The sequence below is a fragment of the Doryrhamphus excisus genome, chromosome 22 (genome assembly GCF_030265055.1).
Source record: "Doryrhamphus excisus isolate RoL2022-K1 chromosome 22, RoL_Dexc_1.0, whole genome shotgun sequence".
NCBI lineage: Eukaryota > Metazoa > Chordata > Actinopteri > Syngnathiformes > Syngnathidae > Doryrhamphus > Doryrhamphus excisus.
This window is the reverse complement of record NC_080487.1, coordinates 3904060-3931800: the sequence shown is the minus strand read 5'-3', so window position 1 is coordinate 3931800 and position 27741 is coordinate 3904060. Positions and strand designations below refer to the sequence as shown.

Sequence of the window (27741 nt, the reverse complement as noted above, 5' to 3'; positions counted from 1 at the left end):
GATTCACACTTGGCTTCAGTAATTCCAACAACCCACACAGGGCTCGACAATAACGTTGTACCGATGGCCCGGGGCAAGTTAAAACAAAATTCGGGCAAGTAAATCCAATCAGTGATATTCCCGTCGGGCAAGTGCACTTTGGCATGCCATACTGCCAGGAGTTTTTTTTAAAGCGGTTCTTGTTGGGTGTTGGTAAAACACGGACTGCGTAATTCCGGTGGTAATTTGCAAACCAATCCTTGCAAAAATGGACCAATCAGAATCGTTTATTTAGACCGCGGGCCGTAATCCACAGTCCGCGTTTTACCCACACCCGTTGTTCGCGATCAACCAATCAGCGATCGTTTGACTACGAAAACATCCGTCATGGCGGCGCTGCCAACGTCGTCTAATTCTGAAGGAAACGAAAAAAGTGATGAACCAGTGCCTCCTAAACAAGTATTTTATTAGCGGCAGCAAATCAAATGATGGCACAGGTGAGTGAATCACATTGCTGTGACAATTTGAAGTGGTCACAATGAAACACCACCCATTAGATCCAATACCAAGTGCTGATTTTGCACAAGTTACAAAATCTAGCGCTTCCATTTCTCTGTGGATTTTTCTCACCTTTGCTTCACAAATTATTGTTTGACCATTGAGCTTTTTTCTGGATTAAAAACACTTTACTAGTACACAAATGTGTCTATTCAATAATGTTTCATTGTGGTGCACAACTTATAAATATCACTGCTTACTATGACTACCATGTGTAAGGTAGTATGGTAGTACTCTCATTTCATCTTTATTTGAGATTCTCATGTGATGCCACAAAAAATTACATACCATTATGGCAGTCTTTTCATTTTACATGGGGCAAGTTCGGGCAAGTAGTTCTCACCTTAAGGATTCCCCATGGGCAAGTCATTTCGGTTTTTAATGTAGAGCCCTGCCACACAAAACACAACTCATGCCACACGGGTACCCAGGCAATGAGGTTTGTACCAGTACAGTAATGACTACAATTGTTTTGTTCTCGGAGGCTTGGTGCAGCGTGCATATCATCACGTTTCAGTAATGGCCTAAAGGGAGTGGGGGGGTGCACACTGGACACAATAACCAGCAGACCAAATATATCGAAAAGCAGTACTCTGTAATGTGAATGTCAGTGTGACTTAGTACTGTGGACATTGTGTATTTGCATAAGTAAAAAAGTGTGTTTGCCTTTACCCCGATGCGCCCCCATGACTTTATGATACTGCCCCCATGTGTTAAACATTCCCTTTCCTGGACATTAGCCACGGTACGACAGCATCAAGATAATTGAATCAATTGAGTCGGCTCAGTCTCCACTGCGGTTCAGAGACAAAACGAGCAGAACAGTGAAATCCACGGAGACCAAAACCACAATTAAAGCTATCTGCAAAACACCCCGCTCAGTGGGGAGAAAAATAATAATCATAGTGCTAATTAGTATGTGTGTGTACAAAACGGATACTCTGTGTTCTGATGTTGTAGAAAAAAGAGGAAAGGACGTGGTTTTGGTGGTTGCGTGTTCGTGTGCTGCAGTCAGGCTTCCAGCCAACTTGCCTCTATTCCAAGTGATGGTGCATTAGTTAAGGATGTGAAACAGGGTATAGCGGCCATTACCTAAAGCTTCTGGCTCGGAGTCAAACAGGAGTGATTCCATGCTTCTGCATCATTCCTTTACTTCTGTAATTGTATGAATGCGAATAAAGGTTTACAAGCACTTCCTCCTTTCCAGTATGGACTTCTGTTTGTGTAGCTACAACTGCCAAGGAGATTACCGTGTGTGTTTATCAGCGTGGGTTGGTTTGTTTCTTTGTGTGCTACTTTCTGTCAACATTTTTTTACATATCCACCTGGGTTTTTATGACAAGCTGGAAGCATCTTGGAAATTATTGATTTAAAGACGTAGCGTACAATACAAAGGGTGGACAGTGAAGACTTGGTTTTTGATGAAAATTATTGCTAAAAATATGCCTCGGTTTTCGTACACGGTCCCGCCAAACAGTGTACTTAAAGTAGTCTGCAAAATTGAGTGCATCCATGTGTTGGTAACTCAGTCTTTCTTCACATTGTGTTGCATTTGGGAAAACCATTCATTCATTCATTCATTCATTTTCTACCGCTTTTTCCTCACGAGGGTGGCGGGAGCCTATCCCAGCTGTCTTCGGGCGAGAGGCGGGGTACACCCTGGACTGGTCGCCAGCCAGCCAATCACAGGGCACATATAGACAAACAACCATTCACACTCACATTCATACCTATGGACAATTTGGAGTGGCCAATTAACCTAGAGTGTTTTTGGAATGTGGGAGGAAACCTGCACACTCCATGCAAAACTCCACACAGAGATGGCAGAGGGTGGAATTGAACACTGGTCTCCTAGCTGTGAGGTCTGCGCGCTAACCACTAGACCGCCGTGCCGCCCTTCGGGAAAACCAAATAACTGGAATTATGTCAACAGACAGCAAAAACATGACGCATGTCGAAGCCTTGGTGGACGTCTGTGCTTTGCATGGATCGGCATGATGGAAGTCGCCCCAACCTACCCCCCAACCGCCCACCCTGATGAGACAGTGAGACTCACAGCGCTGCCGGGGTCGATGTGAGGACGCTCCATGGCAATTGTGATGCAGTTGAGGAAGATGATGACCAACACCACATGGTCGAACATCTTGTGGTTGATGATCTTATTGCACACATCGCGGAACCTGTGAAATAGTGAGATAGATCAGTTGGTAACCACACTCGGTAATCTTGCAACTGAATGCAATTTGGGCAAATGTATTATGTAAAAAATAATATGTACAACCATCATCTGTTTACAAATTTCACGGTTTCACCTATCATTACTTAATAAGGAATATAGATGTCTTAGACTGTATAATATATAACAAGTGTATATTGTATTCACACTCCTCTATATAATGAAGGTCTATTCAATGGGTGTAAATCAACTGGACATTAATTCTATGCAACACCTGAAATCATTGTATACATTGTTAGGAGAGACTTGTATGCACACTGCATACTTTTGAAGTAATAAAAGATCTCATTGAATTCAGGAGCGCTGGAGTCTAAAATACTATACCATAACTCCTTAATGAACCACTGGAGACGGGAGAGTCATTAATTATGCTTGGCTGCCATTGCTTGACTTCTTTTAGCTCCAGACAATAGGAACCCTACTGGAGATTAAACTGCAAAATAAATCAGCTTTGATACTGCTGTACTATAAGTGTACATGGAAGTACGGCACTGCGAGGCTAAGATGTGGATTTGTGGCTTTATTTGGCAATCGTGTCAAGCAGCTAAGCTGGTGTGAGCGGCTGTGTCGTGTGATCATTATTCATAGCGCATACAAACAAGATAGCCTAATGCCACTTTGCTATCTGCACGGCAGCTGTGTCACTTAATAATTCACATATTTTACTTACATTTGGAAGAGCCAGTGGATTTTAAGATTACCTCCAATAAAAAAAAAATGAGTTGAAAGTGGCGTTGACATAGGACCAGTAAGTTTTGCCTGCATTTTTGCCTTTTCCGATAAAAACAGTGACATTTTGGACACCTTCTCTCATTGGCAATGCATTTTTGTGAATGTGAAAAATTATGTCAATAGTAATAGTACCCGGACCCTTTGTAAATTGTATGTAAATTGCATTCAGTGACATGAATGACATATTTCGGGAACAGCTAATCATTTCTTCAGCGCTACAGTGGAGATAAATCAATTTTATGTTAAATGGTGTATAAATGTAAATGCTACACATCATTTTTTCCCCTCATTTACTGTAATTGCAACAGAGACCTCCCTCCGGTCTGTCACTTATAATCTTGCCAACGGCGTTTGATTTGCTGTTCAATTAACTGGCTTCATTGTGTTGAGTCTGGTTCATGCAATCATCTAATCATACGCTACATAGGTGACAATATCATCTATAATCCTATTGTTGAACGACCACTATTCTTCCCAACCCAATTATGCAGCACACGTTAAAGTCTGGTGTACAGTATATAGGGGACTATGCCTGCAGTACTAATCCAATGCACTGCTAGAATCTAAGCAAGTTGAGGTGATCCTGTGTATGTGAGGGAAGCTGCTGGACTCCACCATCCCACTACAATGTGGGTTCTTTATGGAATTGTGAGCACAGATGGACAACAGCGGTGCTTTAAGGACAAAATAGACGGCATGCAGAGCCTGTGTCCTCGCCAAACCTTGACGCCTGCCACAGCTTGCGATCCTTTTTCACTTACAGTATAAGAAATTATCAATTTGTGATATTGGCTATCCTGTTCAAGGATGTAGCAGAAGCTGCAGCCTATTCCAGATAACGGATTTCACCAGAGCCTCTCACCAGACAGCTGCGTAGACGTCAGCTGCTGTACAGGAACTACTAACTAACAGTAGCCCAAATATATACATCTTTTGCTCTATATACGGATTGCTTTACCATTTTTCAGAAAAGACATACTGGACTCGATCGCCACAACAACAGGCTTTTGTTGCAGGTTTGAATTTTCTCACAAAAGGCCCAATAATCCCTAATAAAAACACGGACGGCTATTGCGGTTGTAACCAATGCCAAGCTCTGAACCCCCGACATCACTTCCTGTCTGCTCGCTACACTCAGCTCCCCCTAATTTAAGCATGGTCGAACGTTACTGTCCTCAAGGCACAGTCCCTTTAAGCAGAGAATCTAGGGTTGCCAGACGTACTTTTCTACTAATTACGATTTGATAAATGATCCAATGTTTTATGAAGCTGTTTAAATCAGAATGTTGCTATGATGCTATGATGTTAGCACCAGGGGACATTGTGTTACTTGTTGCAACCAGCAAACCCGACACCTCTAAACACATGGAAGCTCGGAACGGATTAACGCCCCGGGAGGGGAGGAGGCGTGAAGAAAGAGGACGCGGAGCAGAGAGTGGGAGAGTGCCACGGATTCGGCACGTGACTGAGATAACACGCAGCACTTTGAAAGAGAAACTCCCTTTGCTCCTGCTTACTCACGCCTGACACGGCAGAAACGTACGGATAAAAAGAAGCTTCTGAAGTAAACATTTGGAAGGGAATAGAAAATGATGCTGTGCTCTTATTGAGACCAAAAGCATGGGATGTCAGTCACACGTGAAATCCGCTTCTTGTCAGGTTGGGGGCTGAGTTGTGCCCTTTTACTTGCATTCATAAGCTGTGCAAACATGTTTTGCCCTCCAAAACAGTACACATTAAGTTCAACCACTACCAAAATTGGGTATGGAAGTCCAAGCTTTTACCTTGACTCTGGAGAGAAGAGGTAGAGCGACCAGGTGTCTCTTTGTCGACACCACTCGGGTTGTTTCCTCTCCAGCCAGTGAAACAATCTGGCAATACGTCCCTTTAGAAAAACACATTGATTTTATTATTCATATTTCGTTATAACATTTTAAGTAAGTACTGCAACTAGAAAGCAAAAGGCGCCCAGTACTATACGGTACTGATATGTGGAAACAATACCATTTGTGCACCGAACTGTTGGATCATGCAGCATACAACACATTTTCATATCAGTTAATGTCAATAAAATGACTATACGTATATGGTAGATGCATATTTGAAGCTCAATTAAGTAGGGTTTAATTTGATGTATTTTGTTGCAAATGTTTGTGTTGTAATCTGGCACTCCGCAGTATACGCTTCACTCATTGGTCTAGTTGAATAAAGAAGTCATATTTGTACACATGCACAGAAACAAACCAGATTGGCCTCTTCCTCTGCATTCTCCTCTTCAGTATTCTCCTCCAACGAGACCTGTGCCGGGCCCACCAAAGAGGGAGTGCCCTTCCCATTGCAGTCGCTATGCTCCCCAAGCCGAAACGTCATCGGTAAAGGCGGTCTGGAGCTGTACATGCTGGCTGAGCGATACAGGTAGGGTACCTGCATGGGATCAGGAACGGCATGTACAACTTCAAAACACACTGATGTTCATACCAATTTATATGCTATTTAAGAGATTCCAATTCCATTATAATTATAATGTCATGGTTTGAATGGAAATCACGTACCTGCAGTAGAGCATCGGGGGGTAAATCCATGGAGCGCCGAGTCTCTATTGACTCCATTCTCCGATGACAGGGCCCTTTCTGAGTTTGGGACATGGAGTCTGTCCTGGCCAAGGAAGCGTCATCCTCCTCCAGCCCACCTCCTCCCTCTCCTCCGTCCTCACCTTCTTCTGAGCCGGAGCCTCCCTCCTCCGATAGCAGTGACTGGCGTTCCCCAGATTGCCGCTCCTGGCGTTTGAGGGACGGTGCACGACCTAGGCTGTTCCAGCTGGATCTGCGGCTGTTCCTGCCGCTACCGGTGCTCCAGGGGCCATAAAGGGGCATCTTTTGGTTAAAAACATGAGAACATGTTGTCAAGCCAAAATGAAACACAATTAAGCTTGAACTAAACTAAAGACAGAATGCAAAACTGTAAAGTCCATTTTTTCCAACAACTGACTCAAAAAAAATTGCAATTTTGTCCCAACAGAATTTATGACTAGAAAAGTATTCATCTACTTTATGAAGACTGATGATAAGAATGAGAAGAGAGTCACTAACCATTGACTTGTCATAAGAGCCCGGGTCTATGGAGACACTGCTGCTTCGGCGGGACTCGCAGCCCAGGATGGGGTCAACCCCCGCTGGCAACTTAGGTACTGGCATAGGGGTGGCTGCTGTGTGGGTAATTAGCGGAGGAGTCAGGCTGGTCTTTAGATCCACATGACCATTGACAGGCACTATTGTAAAAGAAAGAAAGATGAATAAAGTTTGTTGTTGGATTTGTGCAGGCTGAGTCATGTGAGCATGGGTGTCACTTCGGTAAACCCTCAGTTATGTAGCAGTTTCATTTGAAAAGCGAAAGCTACTGATATTGAACCCAATGAATATTTCAGTGGCATATTAATCTTATGGGATGTGTGGGAGAGATTATTATGTTTGGCAGCCCCACAAATACATGACACGTGGAAGTAATGCAACTTTAATAATGCAACAGCCTCGAAGATGTGTATTCGGCTACCCCAGTTAGCTTAGCAGTATTACCCAGACCATGTGAAGGTTCCGAAGGGAGATGATACGGCACAAGTGGGATTTGAACTCCATACTGCGCTATTCCTGCTGGGCTTTTCCGTCTGCAAAAGCAGTAATTAGAGGGAATGGGAGCCGGCGGTTGTGAAATTATGGATGAGGCTTCTGTTGGTTTGATGTTGTGCAAGGGGAAAGCCGTGCACGTGCCCACTGAGTTGGCTTGTAAACCGTGACTGATACCAGCGGGTGCAGGAAATGCTCCACAGGCTATTCTTAATATCCTTAATATGACTTTGGCATATTATTCTGATCTAGCAAAAAACATTGCTTACTGTTTCACTGGCATATTTCAGGGATCTTAAGAAAGAAATAACAAGCAAGGGGACAAGCCAGCAGTTAAAACTGCAAACAGATGGCTTAATACAAGTTCTGGCTGTATGTTGTCATACTGGAGATTAGGGTTAAGACCACCTGAGAGGAATTGTATAGTTGTGGACTCCAAAATGAAGGTCCTTGTGTTTTTTTCTTCACCACAGTCATGACTATATGATTTGCTTGTGAATTAACACCTTGTTTATAAATGTACTCTCCATGCATGGCTCACCTGCAGATGCCGATAAATCTCTGTTAACATCCTCCATGCTCCGTGCAAAGGAATCGATCTCGGAACCTGATTTAGAGGCATCACCCTTCACAGAAAAATACACAAAGAAAAACCATTTAAAATGTGAAATTGGTCAGAAAGCGCATGATTGGACGTTGCCTCTTAGTGCAGATCCCTGCTGAGCATTGTCTCAGTCAGTAATGTGTCGGACGTGATCTGGGAATCAGTCACAGAGGCAACATGACTCTGTGAACAGGTAGAGTCTACCACAGCTCGAAGATTAAACGATACAGAGAGGAAGACAAAGTTTGTTGAACATGCAAAGGTAACAAATGGAGTTCACTGAAAGAAAAAAATACAACAAACACACTGATACACAATGACAGTAACATGCATGGGAGGTCATTTTGGGATCATTTTTATTTGACTGATGCCAAAATTGTTATTGTGGTTGCAACACACCTTTTACCATTGTTGGAAGACCCAATACATAAATGTCTAAACTGTTTTTGTTTAAGACAATTTGGATTACATGAATCTCTAGTCAAGCTTCACATGTTCAGTCCTCTACCACTGTGGGAGAGTGAATAAGCAGATAAGTACGATCTATTTTGCATTTTATTGACTCCAAATCTTCCAAATTGTGGGACTACTGCATCGTCTTTTGTAAGAAAATGGAGCTCTCATTTACATGTTATTTTGCAATAAAATCCCTGTGTGCCTTACATCAATTTCCTGATTTCCCCAGACAGGTGGAGTGTGAGAAAATTAGGTAAGGGGTGCTAATAGACCAGTGGCATAATCACATGAAGGGTACTTAGAACCATCTGTGGTTGCATGGAGTTATCACAGTATGGCGGTGTTTGCCCCAGTCCTGGTTTCTTATTTTTGGCATGTTTGTCACACTTAAATGTGTCAGATCGTCAAAGAAATGAAAACACAACTGCTGCTGGGCAAGAAGAACATTAAGGCCCATCTCAATTTTGCCAGAAAACCCCATTTCAGAAAGACAACATCATACCGACAGTAAAATATGGTGGTGGTAGTGTGATGGTCTGGGGCTGTTTTGCTGCTTCAGCAAATGCCATTACACAAATGTACATTTTTAAAGAACTGATGTATAATTAATTCTAATTATTGAGAAATAGTCACAGGAAATCATGAACAAAGTTCTAATGTTTTAAAATCAACATAAGAGCTATATAGCATAGCACTGAGCATTTTGGGAATAAATAATACTGGTTGGAGTGCAGTCGGATCTTCTTTCGGCGTCTCCTTGAATAAACGCGATTTATTACTAAGGGAATATAATCACACATCTGAGGTTAAATAAGCGAGTAGAAAGGTGGACATGATGTTGGTTTGGAGCAAATGGGGGCGATGGTCTTGAGGGAAATCCTTGATGATGAAATAGCTGGGATGTTTAGACAGCTTGTTTACACTCTGCCACCCCAATTTGGGCATGGTGGCGAGAGCAGGAGATAGGCCAGACCAGACCGTCGGCGGATAGCCAGACATTAATAGACACTAACAGCTCACAGGAGGATCACAATTACTTGGCCTCAAACCGGGGGTTCTACATGGCAGAAGGATGTTGACAGAAGGAAGAGGATTCATTGTTTGCATGTTTTCTCTCAAATAGGTTTCTTCTGCAGTTGTGTTTTGAAATTTCGCAGCCAAAAGCGCCGCGGGTTGATGAGAAAACTCTTAACAATGACAATAAAATTTGCTTTGAAATGTTTTGTGCCACAAAAATACATTACTTTCAGGTTTTAGTATTATTTTTATGAAATGCATGATTTTTTAAAATACTTCACATATTCACTTAGCGCACTTATCACTTATGGTTTTAAGCATTAAGGTAGCGATCCGATGTTATATTATTATTAGCACTATGACACTCATACTGTTAAATTAGCTTGTACATATGTGTTTAATGTTCATTCATTCATTCATTCATTTTCTACCGCTTTTTCCTCACGAGGCTCACGGGGGTGCTGGAGCCTATCCCAGCTGTCTTTGGGCGAGAGGCAGGGTACACCCTGGACTGGTCGCCAGCCAATCACAGGGCACATATAGACAAACAACCATTCACACTCACATTCATACCATTGGACAATTTGGAGTAGCCAATTAACCTAGCATGTTTTTTGGAATGTGGGAGGAAACCGGAGTACCCGGAGAAAACCCACACATGCACAGGGAGAACATGCAAACTCCACACAGAGATGGCCGAGGGTGGAATCGAACCCTGGTCCTCCTAGCTGTGAGGTCTGCGCATGTTTACTGTTGTGATTGTATATTACAAAGCCATTGTCAGCAGTCATCACTTTTAAGCCACAGATGTCAAACTCAAGGCCCGAGCGTCAGGCTCTGTTAAAGGACCCGCATCGTGCAAACAGTGCTGACCAACCCCCGCATCCCTTATTAGCTCTCATCCTTTAGTCCTGTTGGATTTATCTGGCAGTGCTGGAGACTCCCAGTAAGCTGCCAGCCTCTCTTCACTGTCCTAACCTCCAGCCTGATAAAACGAGAGACTAAAAGGAAGATTGTTGCCAACCAACGCCTTTGCAGTGATCTTACCCGGCGGCTGTAAAGAAAAAGGAGCAGGGGAGAGGTTTGGTGGGAGGTAAGCAATCAACCTGAGGTTTAATGCTGCTTTTAAAGAGGGTCAAAAACATCTTTAAAAAAAATATGTACACAGTAAAGTAATGCAATTACTGCAGTTGTTGTCCTTAAAGCCACTCAGAGCAATCATTCACTGCTAGTTAGTTTTAACAGCAGAGACAGCATGCAGGAAGCAGGGGGTGGAGCACTTTGAGACGTGACATGCCTTCTAGCCAGCAGCCATATTGGAGGTCCTTGACACACAACCATGTAACACTCAAAAGGTATAAGTTGAATATAAAATCATGTACTAGTACAAGTTTGAAATGAAAATATACAGTATATATTTTAACGCATTTCGCCTGAGCTAAGCATCTCATTGGAGGACAAGCGGCATACAAAATTGATGGATGAATGATGCTGCAATGCTGCATCTGGGAGGCTGACATCATTGCAGCACCCCGGCACCAAAGAATGTGTTGCTCTGGTGCAACTGATTATGGGAAAACTTTAAGAGTTGTTTATATTTTTTCATGTTAATCTTGTATTGGTACATGTTTGTATATTCTCAGGTTCTGAGTTTTAAGTTGCTGTGTGGTGAATTTAGTAAGATGAGTCAGACTGTTATCTTGTATACTGTTATATATAATGACGCCCAGTGATTTGTAATGGGTTGACAAGATCGTCTTGCCGCAGGTTTAAGAAAAAAAATTAATTAATTATTTTTTTTAAAGAAATAAATAGTAACTTATACAATGGACATTATGGTAAATTTCACAAGCTTGTACAAACCTCTGATAATAAAACTGTTTAAAAAAACAATAAAGAAAAAAATATATTTTTGAAGCATCAGGAAAAAATACTTTGGATGACTTTAGATAGATTTATCATTATTGTTATTATGATTATTATTATATTTCTCAACATAGGTACACAATTTCATTGTTTTCCTCTGAGCATTATTACCCCATATGATTTAATAGCGTCATCATCGGCTGTTCAAATCGCTTGATCAAGCGGAGTTTTTTATTTTTTTTTTCGAGTATATGATTATTTTTTGCGGTGGACCATCAGGCTGTGGTATTTGAAAGACATGTGACATAGCCCCAAAGTCTCTGCAGGGAAGGATGAAGGGAGGGTAACAAGGATGGGGAAGGACTGTTAGCAGAGGAAGTGCAGGGAGAAAGGACGGAGCTGCCGTGCTTTACCGTACATACCCCTGCGTCTATAGGCAGTTGAATTAGACTCAGTTGGGCATGCAAATCCTCCCGCTTGGACACTTCCTACAACGGAAGTGTTTGGTTCAGCCGGCAGGGGAAAAAGCACAGAAGTGAGATGCACCACAGCAGTTCACAAGAGCAGACGCAAAGTTCAAGGTTATTCGGGCTCCTTAATAACGCTCTGATGTCACCATGCAACATGTCACAGCCAACTTCCTGTCCCAGTGCATGGTGAGCAGTATGAGCTGCACTCCTAGACATCAGCAGCCTCACTAACAGGAAGCGAGGTCAGGGTGTCAAACTGAAGAGCACATGAATGTTTTGGTTTTGCTGAGAAACCAGCCATGGCATGTAATCCTTACATATAAAATATGACAACAGATTGCACTGTCAATGCATGCTCAGAACACATGCAGCCTTTGTGCAGGTTTCAGGTGGATGTGCTTGGGTATGTTTGAGACCCCCTATTATTTATGTTCCAAGACCTCCAGAAAATGCAGAAAAAACACAAATAACGGACTCACCCTAAAATGTCTATTTGATATTCTAAACCTTATAATAGTTAATGGACATGTTGTGTGTACATATCTAACTGTGTGTCAGTGAAAAGAAAAACATATTAGTAAAAGAGATTTTTGCTGCTGTTGAAAAGAAACTGTGTTAAGACACCAAGAACGCGAGAAGACAATCAATACATCATTCCAAGTCTAAGAAGAATGAACACAATATTTGTGAAAAGCTTCACTTTACCTCAGTTTGGAAGCCTTCAACCAAGATGGCCACCAGCAGGTTGAACAGAACGTAGTTACCGAAGGTCATGAGGGCAATGAAGTAGAGAGCTGCGACGGGAGATGTGGACGCCATGCCGTTATATAATACCTTGTTCCAGTCTTCTTGTGTTAGTATCTAGAAGATAGGACGAGCAAAGGTTTCGGTTTTATTCAGTCAAGTCATGTCACTACACATTTTAGCCTTTCATGCTAAAGATGAACAAAGTACAATTTACCACTTGGATATTCTTAATAAATCATATATTTCTAGTTCAGGCCCTGCTGGTGTAATAGTACATGCTGCTGCTTTTCGAAAAGCGGATGCCCATGGGTTCCATTGTTGACACGGGTGGGGGCTAAACCTAAGCCAAATTGAACATGCAATTGACTTGCTGTGGTGCCCCCAAATGGAAAAAAGTCAAAACACAAAATAACATTATAATTATAATAATAACAAAAATTAGTGCTGTCCATCGAATAAACTAAAATAATATTTAATTGTGATTAATCATTTTTTTGTCCCTAATTAACTCATACTTAATCACACTTAATACGAGGAATTGTTTTATATAAAAAATACTATACAGTTAGAAATCCCAAAGATGTTTAATGCACGTTTAATGCGAACAGAAATGTGTCCCACTTTGTTTGATGGTCCTTGAACGAACCATCTTAACTTTCTCCCATGCTGCACAGATGTACTGCTCTTTTTTTTTCCATTTTCTTTCACCTCATTTGGTCCCAAATGTTGATACTATGTGGTGTAATGATACCATTTGATGACCTTATTGAGTGCTAACTCCAGGCTCATACTGGTGGATGGTGGCTCTGTGTTCATTTTGTCTTTTAATTTCATGTTATTCCTGCAATAGTTTTACAATACATAAAAAATGTCCTGATAATAAAGGTTGATACTTACCTGGAAAACCGTCACAATGGCCCACAGGAGAGAGTCAAAGTTTTTCCTGTCTGGTAGAGTGTCTCCATCCCGCTCTGAACCAAACTTACAACCAAACAGATGCATCCCCAGGATACTGAGAGAAGGATAGATGACAACAAACGGTGGGGGGGCGTCAAACTCACCCAGAGTCACTCATCACTTGTATTATTTAGGTAGTTTTCAGGGCAACATTTTGATTGTAACACTCATTGGCTCAGAATCACCAGGCTGTCAATGCATAATTAAATGCAGAAATGTTCAGCACCATGGAGAGCTCCACAAAAGATGTCCCACAGTTGTCAGCACAAAAGAACCTCAAAATAATTGGTCACACAAATGGTTGTATCGAGGAAATGTGAAGTTATCAAAGAAGCGTGATCATACGCGTTATACATCAAACTTAAGGTATTCTTACACAACAGAATTTGACGAGCGTGAGCCTGCTAGTTCAGCGTCCAAAACACCTTCCGGTTTGTTTACGTATTTTTTTTTATACATTTTTGCAAATTGTGGTTTATATGTGTTTATTTTGTTAATTGATGGTTTTATGGGTTTCCAACAAAACTTGCTAAACGTGATTTGTTTGTAATTCAACTATAATTATTGTCTATGAATTGTGTTTGGTGTTAATATTTGGATTTACTAACAAACTAACTTTTTTCATTCAGTCTGATTGTATTTAAGCTCATTCGCCATTCTATATATGTTTCATAACGTAATGCAATCCCATTAAAATCCAAAAAAACATAAGCTAAGTTTGTTGTCAGCTGAGGATAGCAGTTTGGCAAGGTTTAGCTACTAAAATGAGCTACCATTGAATGTATAGCCTAGTGGAACAACAACATGAGTGTAAATAGCTGTGAATACATCTTCCACAGTATGTGTATTGTCTACAATGTACCTAATGTATGTACCTACCTGAAGATGAAGATGAAGAGCATGAGCAGCATGCAGAAGGTGGCTACGTTGTCCATGGTCTTCATCAGCACCACCAGCTGCCTCTGCAGGGCCGGCATAAACCGAACCAGCTTCAGAACCCGCATGAGCCGGAAGGTCCTCAGCACGGAAAGACCACCACCCTGCTGGCCAACAATCTCCCACACGCTGTCGGAGAACAAGATGACATGAATGCATAAAAGGCAATATAAACGGTATAGCTTCACACTAAGGACTCGACTCACCTGATGACCACAATGATGCCATCAAATATATTGTAGGGGTTCTTGATGTAGCCAAAAGGCCCGTAGACCAGGACCTTTAACAGCATCTCGAGGGAGAATAGGCTGGTGAACACAATGTTACTGATCTCCAAGGCATTGGTCAGTTCATCAGGCTGGAGGGAAAAGAAGAGAAGAGTGGACTAATCAGTACGTTGCCAGACATACTTCATTGTTGCGACTACTCTCTCCCGGAGCCTCAACATTTGAATGCACCAAACATCCTAACATTTGGAAACTGATTGATAAACATGTTTTTTTTTGTTGCAAACCTAATAGTTCAACCCTAAATTGTAGATTCCTGCTAATAGGACTTAATAAATGCTATGTAGGCCAATGGCTACTATTGCAAAAGGTGCAAAAAGACAAACACAAACCCCTCAACGCAAATCAATACACTTGGAAATGTCTTGAAACGGAACTATTGTACAATGGACCAGCCAGGAAGATTGACAGGTTTTTGAGAAGTAAGATGTTGCTGTTAGTGATATTTATGTCTTTAGACTCTGGTACTTGTTTGTACGTAAAAGACAACCGCAATGAAGCATGATGAAAATAACCAGACCGGCAAATAAAAACATTTATTTATGTACGAAGGAAATCTCTAAACCTGCTGTGTCACAGCTGCAAAGGCAAAATATGCCAGACACACACACACACACACATAAAATGTGAATGGTATAAATGTGTCTTTTCATGCTCACAATGACACGTGTGCAACCTTTGTCTCACAGCACGACAGACATGAAGGCCAATCACAAAGCTGCAGCAGAATGTGTCTGGGATGTCGGCTTGGAGCTCATCAGAGAATTGAGCTGCCGCTCACATCAAGATCAAACAACTGGCACATACTGTATGTGTGTTGTGTGCACTATAGAGGATTAAAAAAAAATAAAAATAAAGCGAGCAGGCGCAGACAGAAAAGAGAAAGAGCCAAGCGATAAAAGGGGAGGCACATCCAAACGACACGGTATGTAAATCAGACCTCTGTTGCCACTTTCAGCTATTATGGCAGAGGAGAAAAGAGCTGAATGCTGTTATGCGTCTGTGGACTGTGCAACAACCCCAGACAAGCTCCAAAAAACCTTTCATCTCCATCCAATAAACAGTTTACACAACTCAAACATGGTGTCATTTGCACACATTGCACAGACATGACAAAGATGGAAGGTGTGGAAGGGATGATCTATGTTATTGGCACGGTCCCCATCCAGCTACTTTTAAGCAAAAGGTGTGCATAATGTACTAAACGGTATGTGTGTAATACGTCCCCGTGTGTGTATATTTCACTTTTAGTAATCCACTTAGTGTCTGTGTATTCCCAGGCTGGACTGTGAGGTCATGTAATGTAATGTAAACACAGTGTGTTGTCATTGAGTCTGTCTCGGTGGGCTGCCATTAATCACTCTACACCGTGACCGTGTAAGCGTGGATATGCAGGGAAAGGGACATCAACATCAATATTGTAAAAAAAAAACAAAAAAACTTTTCATTATGATACACTTTGTTGTCCTGTATGCAGGTTTATTCATTATCACAGCCGGAAATCCACTTGTTAAAACACCCCCCCCCCCCCCCCCCCCTCATCTGCACAAAACTTTAGTGAGAGTGTTTGACCAAGCAAAAGTTTGCAACGACATGACATTGCACAGTATTAAGTCATCACTCCCACAAGAATCGAGTGTAACAATAGCGCCCGCGGCACAAAAACGGACTGGCAATACTAAGGCCTAACATTGCACCATCAATTATAGTACTTCACAAAGTACCCATTCCTTCATTTGAACACTTCTCACACTTAAATACTTCAAATCATTAAAGAAAATTGCAACCATCGATCATCACAGAAGTTGGAGTCTCCTAATTATATTAATAATTTTGTGAATGTAGGCTAAAGGATGTCATTTTCCTGTCGGTGCGAGTTGGCGTTTTGACTAATGGGCAATTATTGGGATTCACCATCCAGCCAAGAAACAGGTGGATTTCATTCATTCATTCATTTTCTACTGCTTATCCTCACGAGGGTCGCGGGGGGTGCTGTAACCTATCCCGGCTGTCTTCGGGCGAGAGGCGGGGTACACCCTGGACTGGTCGCTAGCCAATCACAGGGCACATATAGACAAACAACCATTCACACTCACATTCATACCTATGGACAATTTGGAGTGGCCAATTAACCTAGCATGTTTTTGGGATGTGGGAGGAAACCGGGGAGATGCACGGGGAGAACATGCAAACTCCACACAGAGATGGTCGAGGGTGGGATTGAACTCAGCTCTCCTAGCTGTGAGGTCTGCGCGCTAACCACTCGAACACCGTGCAGAAATCCCAGGTGGATTTTGTGTGTCATCTTTCAACTTTTTCTGACTTTTGCCCAGAAGATGGACCATCAACGGCAGTTTGATGGACCAACCAATCGAGGGAAGGATGTGCCGTTTGTAAAGACCACTACCTCAGCAGAAGGAACATCAAGAAAAATCGAGAAAGCTATCTTGGATGGTCTGGGACGACTTAAGGGGAACAGAGATATCGATCAGGAACACTTACTCCCCTGAAGCTGCTATTCTCTTCAGTCTGATTTATTGTTGATCCAATTATATTCTGCTTAATATATTTGTAATACATTTTATAAATGGAACGGTGGTATTTTGTGATGTAAAACATAGCCATCTCATTTCATCAGTCTGTATTGTTTCTATGCAAACCTCTTGACGTTGACAAGATTGTCAAGATGCTCATCATCCACTGGGTTCTTCTAACTGTTGTGTTTGGCAGGTAAATGTAATCACACATAGTTGATAGCATAATGTCGCTCATGGAATTCCTCATATTTGCAGCTGAGACACACACAAAAAATATATATGCTAACCGGAGCGTGCATTAACCGACTTTCCACCACAGTAAGGGTACATCGAAATTCCTGACATCACCCGAAGAGGAATGATATCCTTCCATTGGAGCTTACTTCCTGAAAACTAAACAATGTCTGTTTCATCTCACCTGTTTTTCACTGTCTGTCTTTTGAATCTCTTTTCAGTTTACAGACACATTTATCTGATTTATCTGACTGCTTTATTTAATCCATCGGGATCAGGGCGGCAGCCATAAATACTTCATAAGGACACAAGTTCAAAGGGGAATCAAGTGCATGCAGACTTAGATGTCTGCATTCTTTTATATTCATGTTGTGAACTGAAACATGTGCAATTATGCCATGAATATTGAGGTCCCCCCCGCATTTATTAACAGGCCACCCATATAAACCTACTGAATACATTTGAAACCCATACCCATGCAAATACAAGCCATGTAGAAGTCTCTAGTCGATGCGCATGATACGCCAGAACAAGAAGTACAATCTTTATGAGCTGAGATTTGGACCGCAGACATCTGGCACTGAGAATGATCATTATTTTTTCTCCCCACTGTTCCTGCTTTGCTATTGTTTAATCTTGTATAGTACACATTCCTTAGACATCAGGCAAGAGAGTTAAACAATAACACGTATTCCTCTGCTTGTGTGCTTCAAGTTCACAACATTATATAATCATTTCTTAATGCAATAATGACGACTGACGTGTGAGCGTTCGCAAAAAAGAGATTAATGCCTACATGTGTTACAAGTGTGTAAGTGAGAAACCGCTCTTGTTTCTCTAATTGCCTGACTGAATGGCCGTTTCCTGCCTAAAGAGGTAAAGTGTGCTTGATGAGGTATGGTGTAATCTGGTTAGCGCGAATGTAATACCACCTAATCTGATGTGATATAATCCAAATGGAATGCCGCACTCAGACTGCTAATGATGCAGCACTTGGTGAGTGTGTGTCGGCTTAATCAAGTGGGCGTACTTGCTCAGGAGGAAGTCATTTAAAGCATGAAATAGAGAGGCATGCACTCACACCCGGTGGTTATTGGCTGATTGGGCTTGTTGTACGGATGTTTACTCATGATCCTGATCATGAATGAGCAGAATAATGCAGGCTGTGTTTGGTCAAAGTCTTGTCTAGTCAGCAAATGGCGGTACAAAAAGACAGTCATTCATTCATTTTCTACCGCTTATCCCCACGAGGGTCGCCAGCCAATCACAGGGCACATATAGACAAACAACCATTCACACTCACATTCATACCTATGGACAATTAAGTTGACAATTAAACTAGCATGTTTTTGGAATGTGGGAGGAAACCGGAGTACCCGGAGAAAACCCACGCATGCACGGGGAGAACATGCACAACTCCACACAGAGATTGCCGAGGGTGGAATTGAACCTGGGTCTCCTAGCTGTGAGGTCTGCGCGACCATCGTTTCTAATTGTAAATTCTTCTTCATTCCAATGAACCCCTTAAATGGTTTCATTGGGTGAACTTCCCAATGCACATGATATGGAACCAGAAAATAATAATAATAATGTTGCTCATATGTATGTGTTTTACATGTGTGAGACTACAGAAACAATAGAGGACATACAATATGTACCCTCTAAATGCACTAATTGGTCGTTAGTAAGTTACATATCATTCAACAATATGTTTGCAACATCAATATAAGAGGGCAACAATCTATCCATCCAAGTCCACAAAAAAAGAGCTGGCAAAGTGAAGGCAGACTGTGATTTAACATCTCACTGAATCAGGAAATAACTGGACCCACTCCATTGATTCCATCATTCGGCTTAACGGCTTTCAGGGCTGGAAAAAAAAAAACCTTTCTTCAAAAACTCAGGTTTTCAGAGCTGTTGCACCTCAGCAGAATGCAAATTGTAGGTCATACAACAGGAAGCAGTTGGGAACTTTTTTGGGCTGCGACACCATGAAGGACACATACTGTAAATTGTATTTCTGTGAGATATTTTAGATATGGAATGCAACTACATTTGTGCAAGACTGATATTTTTAGAATATAATAAGTCTCTGATTATATCGTTTTTTATAATGTTATTATACTGAAGCTAAACAATAATAAATAAAATAAATACATTTTTCGCACCGTGTGCCGTATTTTTCTTCTTTCCTTTTGCCATCTTGTTTGACAAAAAGGGTTTACTTTGCAGAATAAACAAGGAAGAAAGTTTACCTCTCCACCTCTCAATGACCCGGGAGGCTACCGTATCATCCAATAATAATAAGGTTTTGGTGTCTGATCCCGAAATAAATATTGGCTAATTTGCATCGAAACACAAGCGACAACAAGGGCAACAAGGGAAGGGAGAGGGACTGACAAGGTGTGTGATGAAGGAATTACAGTATGTGGCTGTTTAGTTGTGATGCTGAAGAAGACGACTTAAGTGGTTTTAGTTCCCAGCAGATGGCGGCCATAAGTGACTTTCCTGGTAGGCTACTGGTTTACTAGACATTTACACACTCAAAAAAATATTTCCGTGTAACAGTACTAAATATCCCACGTTAGGATGTACACACCAGCAGCTTAAAGACAGGTGAGGCCTGTGGTTTTCGTACATTTCAATTTTCTCCTGAACTTCTGGAATTAATTCATGTGGAGATGAGCTGCGACTCAGTCCAAAAATAAAAACCTGAGATTTTTTTTCCAATCATAATAATCTATCATCAATTTCTTGACATATCTGTATAGCTTTAGTGTGGTTGTTAAATAAAGGTGATTAATATGCATATAATTGCTGTGGTGCTCCCAGGCATAAAGTACCTCCACTACAACCTGTGAGGAGTAAGGAGGAGACTAAAGAAACAGGAAATGAGGCTGTTGATGAAAGACAGTTGAGATGAATATGAAAAGAAGGAGACTGGTACTTTTTGGAGAAAGTTTCTTAGGCTAAGTGATAGAGAGAGTCTGACCTTCCCAAATAAATAGACCGTGGGGTTGTGTCACATAGTTGGCATACGCACAATCAGTCCATCATCTGCACCATAAATGGTAATGTGCTTCAACAACATGGAGATAAAGCAGACACCCTCTCCTAAATTGTCCGAGCCGTCCGCCTCCACTCTTCATCCCATAATCTCTCCTCTATACCTTCACCTCCAAGTCCTTACACTCTGTCATCCCTATCCAACACTTTATTTCATCATCCTTTGCCCCCGCCTCGGCTACAGATACACTTTCACATCTGGCATTTTAAATTCTCTGCACTTGCTTGCTGTCCTCGTACTTAGTGCACGTGTGTGTTTATGAGAAAGGCATATGACAGAGTCGGGGGGGGCTCTGTTATGTATCATCAATGCTGTTGATCCATACACTGACGGTGTGCAGAGTAACAACACATCTGCGCTTGAAGGACACGGGGGATGTCCAGCATCTCCATCCATGATGATCCATACAATCAAGGAGCTACTTGATATTTCAGACTTGAGTTTGCAGCTTGACATAAATCACAAGTGGACGTCGAGTCATTTTATTGTGTGAACATAAATCTGTTTAGGGACTCACTCAGTGGGAACCATGTAGCGATATGACAACTATTTGTTACAGGAATTAGAAACACACATGACAACGCTCTAAACATAATGGCTTGTATAGTCGCCGCTATAGTGTTTGTACGCCAGATGGTTTGTTTCACAAATGCGTTTGCATAAATGCATGAAGCATAAATCCATCTGGGGAAAACATTTTAGTCAGGGACTTAAAAAAGGTGTGTTAAAAAAAGAGTGCAAAAAACGAAAATTGGCCAATGATGTATTGCGTCAGTAAATGAAAGGATTTTTCCATGTAAGGAATGGATTTTTTATATACTGTCACAAAAGTAAACACTCTCTATTCTGGTCAAATACGTGTAAAAGGTGAAAATTGGAATTCTGAAACATTGCAATGGAAAAAATTCATTCATTCATTTTCTACCGCTTATCCTCACAAGGGTTGCGGGGGGTAATGGAGTCTATCCCAGCTGTCTTTGGGCGAGAGGCGGGGTACACCCTGGACTGGTGGCCAGCCAATCACAGGGCACATATAGACAAACAACCATTCACACTCACATTCATACCTATGGACAATTTGGAGTCGCTAATTCACCTAGCATGTTTTTGGAATGTGGGAGGAAACCGGAGTACCCGGAGAAAACCCACGCAAACAGAACATGCAAACTCCACACAGAGATGGCTGACAGTGGAATCGAACTCGGGTCTCCTAGCTGTGTGCCCTGCGCGCTAACCACTCGCCCGGCAATGGAAAAAATGAAAATTGAAAAAAACTAAAAGAGACTTCATAGGGCCTTTAGTATGCGGTTCATTTGACAAGTACTGTTCATCAGGCACATCTTATACTGTATATCATGGGCCATTCAGAACACTAGCAAATACTAAACATATGCGTACAAGTACTCCACACTGTTGCTTCCAGCGGTGGAGCATTAATCATGACATAGCAACATAGCTCCTGGTCTTCACCAAGCAGTAATTCCATAGGAACAACTAAAGTAAAACCCGAATAGCAGACTTGGCTGGATGATACTTGGATAGAAAACAAAACAAAGCCCTTTTCCATGTGGAGTGAATTACGTTTGAAAAACCGCTAGATCTGTGATCCCTGCTTCTACTGGATGTCAATTGATTCACAATCAATGATCTGTCTCCTGTTTGGAAACCGAAGAGATCCAATTGAAAGTTGAATAAAAGACTTAGGAAGAGTGGTGTGAAAGGAACCCCGAAGCACAGTAGACTGAATAACAAAAAGGATGACAACAGTGGAGAAAATAGGAAATAAAAACGAGGGAATGCACAAGAAGAAAGTAGAAACAATAAAGTGCAAAACAAATACTGGAAGGTGGAGCAGAGAAAGCTTTAAAACTTCCTGTGGCTGTGCTAAAGAGGATGCCATCTGGATTTGTTTATAGGCACTGGGTCAGGGACCCAAAGTAACCCAAAAAAACAGAGCACATTGGAATCTCATTCCCCTAAAATAATGATGAGGTTGCATCACTTCCACGCCATCTGTATCAAAGAACGTTTGACAAGCTTCAACTTCAATTGGGCATAAGTGACCGTTATTATCGCTCTGACTTTCCCGTCCTCTGATTCATAGTGCAGACCGATACCGGACTTTTGGCATTGTTACCCCTCTATCTCTTGTCCACCGTTGCCTGCACCCTGGTCCCTCTCTTCCAGCTTTGCTGGGGCCCAGTCAGTGTACAGTGATTCAGCATGGTGCTAAGCATTGAAGCCAGTTACAGTACTGGAGTGAGTTTATGCCGTGACAGTTTCAAGTACACTAAACAAAACTGGAAATTACTAAATATAAAACATTTTGGACAGTTATATGCTTGGAACTATCTGGTGTTTAAATATCTTCAATTCGCTGTTACTATAGGCCGTAATATTAACGGCCATATCGAGTGTGTACGATCCGGGGAACAGTGAAATATTTCTACTATGTCAATTGTTGGGCCTTCCCCCTCTTCTCTCGCTCATCTCCTCGCACAGACTCATCCCCCCGTTTTCTCTCTCCCACATGGCTACAATTATGCTGGTGTAAATAAACAAGTCCAGAGAGAGACATCACGAATTCCAGTTGGGCTCGTGGGAGCAGTGCAGCTTACGCAATCACATAGAAAGACACAAACATACACAGCAGATCTTTAACTTCAACTCATCAGTCACTCCCTCATCTCCGGTTAGGCAGAGATGAGATCGTTTGCCCATTTTTTTTTTTACTTTTAGGGAAGATGCAACAAAAATATGCAGTGAAATGCAAAAGCCGCATGTTGTCACACTCACCTGCTCATGATACTCGATCCCCATGCTCAGCGTGTTGATAAGGATGGCAATCATGATCCCTCTTCCGAAGTACTTGCTATCAACGATCTTCCGGAACGTGTCGCACACCAGCCTCCAGAAGCGCACAACCTTTCCGGCTGTTTTACCCAGCCTGAAGGGCTTCTTCCGTGGCTGCCGGCTGTCTCGCCTGTCCCTGCGACGCAAGTCCTGGCTGAACTCATAAACACCCTCGCTGTCCGAGTCTCCGGGTGTCTCATTGCCCTCTGTGCCGCCCTCAGACTCGTTGGCGAGGGCCTTTGCGCAGTAAGGGCAACTCTCAGGGTCCAGTGTCAACACCGCTGCGTCCATGGCGCTGCCCATGGTGCTGAGGTCACGGGCCGACAGCTGGCAGGATGGCTGGGCTGCAGCTGAGTGAGAGAGTGGAGTAAATGACTGTGATTGTGATAAATAGCATGCATGAAGTGTTTAATATAAAATGTCAAAACAAATAAAAGAATCTATTGTGAAGAACATTATTTTTGGATGGTTGCGTGTGGGTCAGAGCGAGTTTGTTCGACAGTGATGGGCAATGCGTGAGCATCGTCCCCGCAGACTGTGCTGCGGCCTGGATGGCTGGCAGCCAGTGTTTCCACCGTCTGTATAACCTGAGCGGATCTGGCCTGACTTTTGCTGAGCACACTGCCTTTTAGAACTTGGCCAGAGGCAGAATAAGTCGGTTGCCAGCTACAACATGAAGCATTAACATTTGACTGTAATTACAATGTTTTCTCTCTCACTCACGAAAAAAACAACAACTCTGGATAGCATTCTAGTTGAGACTTAATCACAACATATTTCTATCTGAATCAATAAGGTGATGGCATGGAAAGAAGCGTAATTTGTTTTCTTTCAACAGACAAAAACGCTGACCGAATAGAATAAATCACCCTTGTAATTCTCATACTTCATTAAATTGTCCAATTGTTATCTCCGCCAAGCTGGAAAAAACATGCGTGCGAGAGGTATTGTTTTGATTGTTGTTGGTTTGTTAGTTTGTTTGCGGTATTACACAAAAACTGACAACTGATTTCCACGAAACTTTGCGGCGCTATGGCCCATGCTGAGCAAGAAAATACAATTTTGGTGCACATACGGGTGAGTCTCTTTTTGTCTTTTGAGTTATGACAGAACCATTACCACACCCCAAAATGCAGCCGTCTAATTTTCATATCTTGGTTAATCCCAGTGAAGCAGAAGTAGCTTGCTAACCAACACAAAACAATGCAAAACATATTGTTCTCTTTAGTTATAGAAATGTGTCTTCTCTTTATATTTTGATATATTTATAGTCTGCAGGGCTCTACATTAAAAAACAAAAATTACTTGCCTATGGGGAATCCTTAAGGTTACTTGCCCAAACTTGCCCCATGTAAAATGAAAAGACTGCCATAATGATATCATCTAATTTTTGTGGCATCACATGAGAATCTCAAATAAAAATTTAATTATTATTAATTTTTGTGGTTGTTTTATTTTTATTCAAACTGGGTTATTCTTTTTTTGTTCTATTAAATCTGGATTGTCTAGAGACTTCTAGGCACTTTGCCTTGATAAATAAAAGTACATTCATGATTGAATAAACATTGTGCTTATTAAATAATAAATGACAACACAAGTTATTGGGTGATTCAATGTGATTCACTCACCTGTGCTATCATTTGATTTGCTGCGGCTAATAAAATACTCGTTTAGGAGGCACTGTTTCATCACTTTTTGGTGTTTTTTTTCAGAAGTTGTTGAAGAATTAGACGATGTTGGCAGGGACGCCATGATAGATGTTTTTGTAGTCAAACGATTGCTGATTGGTTGATCGCGAACAAGAACGGGTGTGGGTAAAACGCGGACTGTGGTCTAAATAAACGATTCTGATTGGTCCATTTCAAGATTTGCAAGGATTGTTTTGCAAATTACCACCGAAATTACGCAGTCCGTAATTTCACCCAACAAGAACCGCTTTAAAAAAAAACTCTTCTCAGTATGGCATGCCAAAGTGCACTTCCCCGACAGGAATATCACTGATTCGATTTACTTGCCCGAATTTTGTTTTAACTTGCCCCGAGCCATCGGTACATTGTTACTGTCGAGCTCTGAGTCTACTCAAGGGGTGAGATTTTTTTGGTACATTCCCTTCGGGGTGTTTTAAAAACTTTAAAATGACTTTGGCATCAAATGACTTTGGTCTTATGGCATCAAACTTGAATCCACATTTTTGCCAAGATCAGCCCTCAGATTCATCCCTCGACTCAGAACATTGACAGAACCAAAAGCAGCAATGATCTACCTGCTGGGTTGAGGGTGTCCACCAAGCTCTGCCGCCTCCTGCCATGGTTTATCGGTGGGATGTTGAGGCTGATATTTGTGAGCGTGCTCGTTGCGACGCTTCCTCGTCTGGACTCTGCGAGAGCTCTTGCCTGCAGGGTGGGGTAATTCTTGGGCCCGGGAGCAGCAAAGGGCACAGAGTTCCGCTTCATGGCCCTTGATGTTGAAACTGGTGTCAAAGAGAACTGGCCTGGTGTTTGCCATAGGGTTGTGGTCGAGGGCGTACAGCAAAGAGTTTCGAGGTGGAATACTCCAAGAGTGGAATGCGAATCGGTAAATCCTGCTAGATTTGCGTCCGCCGTTGCTGACGCTGTTGGCAGTGGCACGGCTAAAGCGACAGCCCCCCCAGTATTGTTATGAGAAGAAGACTCCACATCTCGACCTTCCAGACAGCGGACGTTGGCCCCTCCTCGTACACTACCATTGCCAAGATGGTAATGGTAATGTGGGTGCACCATGTGCTGAACCGACAATGACCCCTGCTTGGAAGACTTCCTCCTTCTCCTTTGGGTTTGCCTTTGCTGGGGTTCTACTGGAGGCGGAGAGGCAGCGATGTTGAGTCCTGCTCGGCGAGCTAAGAACCTGCAAACGTGGGCCACCTGTCTCGCCCCTTTATGGATGACATGGACCAGGTACTTGAGGAGTTCGTCATAGCAGGAGCCCGGCTCGGAGAGGGAGGCCAAGGTGCTGGCATTGGACAAGAAGCGTACTCTCTGCTCCTTCATCAGCTGACTCTCTCTCTGCTTTGTTTCTGAGAACTGAGTGGCAATGACGACCAGGCATAGATTGATCATGAAGAACGAGCCAATCTAAGAACAAGGAAAAGTTGTTATCCCAGCAGTCGTGACAAATACATGAAAAGAGGAACTTATGCAATCATCAGGAGGTAGCACTTACGATAATGAGTAGGATGAAGTAGATGAAGTTGTAGAAGGAGTGAGCATCCATCACGAAATACATGATGTCCACCCAGCCCTCCAGAGTAATCACCTGAAGGAAAACAAACAATACAATATAAAAAAAATAAAACAATACGATGTACAATTTGAGAAAGTACTTACGATGAAGCTCCTAATTATCATTTTTACTCAAAGAACCGAACACAAACACAAACTAAACCGGCACAATCACAACCTGGATAAAAGGTTTCAAACTCAAAACTTCCCTGCTGTAACGCAACATTGCTAATCACTCAACCACCGTGATGACCCTCCAAAAATCCAACTGAAAACTAATCCCCCCAGTTTTCTCTGGCATGTTTCACCACACACAGACAAACTCCAATAACAGTCACACCAGTGGGAGAACTAATCCCCAATCTGGCTTTTGTCCTCCATGACACTCATCGCCTGACAGAAATATATGAAAACAGACAAAAGCTTTGCAGATGATGTGGAGATAGCTAACAAATGGGGTGGAAAATTGAGGCAGTGTGATTATGCGGCGGATGTGATGTCCCGTTAATCGTTTAAAGCCATATTCCGATGACATACCAGCTGCCGCAGGGCAATTAGCAAACCTTTTGCCACCTCTTTGTTACAATCTGGTTTTCCATCCCTCTTTACTTAAACCTTGTTAGTTTGCCTTTGAGTAATTATTATTACTATTATAAGTATTATTCGGGCGGCACGGCGGTCTAGTGGTTAGCGCGCAGATCTCACAGCAAGGAGACCAGGGTTCAATTCCACCCTCGGCTGTGTGGAGTTTGCATGTTCTCCCCGTGCATGCGTGGGTTTTTTTCTGGGTACTCCGGTTTCCTCCCACATTCCAAAAACATGCTAGGTTAATTGGCCACTCCAAATTGTCCATAGGTATGAATGTGAGTGTGAATTTGTCTATATGTGCCCTGTGATTCCAGTCCAGGGTGTACCCCGCCTCTCGCCCAAAGACAGCTGGGATAGGCTCCAGCACCCCCCGCGACCCTCGTGAGGAAAAAGCGGTAGAAAATGAATGAATGAATAAGTATTATTCCACCCGCCTTACCTGAAATATGGCGATCCAGGCATAGCAGATGTTGTCAAAGTTGATGGCCCCCTTGAAGGGGTTAACCAAACCGGCAGAGCAGTTGGTGTAGTACTGGTTCCAGTTGACGCAGGTGGTGTTATCAGTGCTGTTGTACGAGTACATGTCGAGATTGCATTGCAGGCCTGCCTCGTCATAGAGCTTGGGCACCGAGCCGCAGTCCCTCATGCCGTTCTCTCGGGGCTGGGAGCAGATGAAAGGATTCTCATCATCGTTTTCGGTGTGGTAGTATTTCTCAAGCTCCACAGACAGAGGACTGGGG

The 27741-nt window shown here is 42.4% G+C and overlaps 1 protein-coding gene across 1 annotated transcript in view; it reads right to left on the bottom strand.

Moving 5' to 3' along the window:
- Positions 1 to 27741, bottom strand: part of cacna1g (calcium channel, voltage-dependent, T type, alpha 1G subunit) — a 146780-nt gene that overhangs the window by 41538 nt on the left and 77501 nt on the right. The window contains exons 7-21 of the mRNA XM_058061836.1: positions 27441 to 27735; positions 26355 to 26447; positions 25420 to 26266; positions 23100 to 23506; positions 14385 to 14536; positions 14122 to 14307; positions 13183 to 13297; positions 12244 to 12399; positions 11491 to 11556; positions 7667 to 7751; positions 6595 to 6773; positions 6058 to 6378; positions 5750 to 5929; positions 5290 to 5390; positions 2594 to 2717 (exon numbers count right to left, since the gene is read on the bottom strand). Of these exons, the coding sequence (XP_057917819.1) occupies positions 2594 to 2717; positions 5290 to 5390; positions 5750 to 5929; positions 6058 to 6378; positions 6595 to 6773; positions 7667 to 7751; positions 11491 to 11556; positions 12244 to 12399; positions 13183 to 13297; positions 14122 to 14307; positions 14385 to 14536; positions 23100 to 23506; positions 25420 to 26266; positions 26355 to 26447; positions 27441 to 27735 (3307 nt within the window). The remainder of the gene's footprint in view (positions 1 to 2593; positions 2718 to 5289; positions 5391 to 5749; positions 5930 to 6057; positions 6379 to 6594; positions 6774 to 7666; positions 7752 to 11490; positions 11557 to 12243; positions 12400 to 13182; positions 13298 to 14121; positions 14308 to 14384; positions 14537 to 23099; positions 23507 to 25419; positions 26267 to 26354; positions 26448 to 27440; positions 27736 to 27741) is intronic.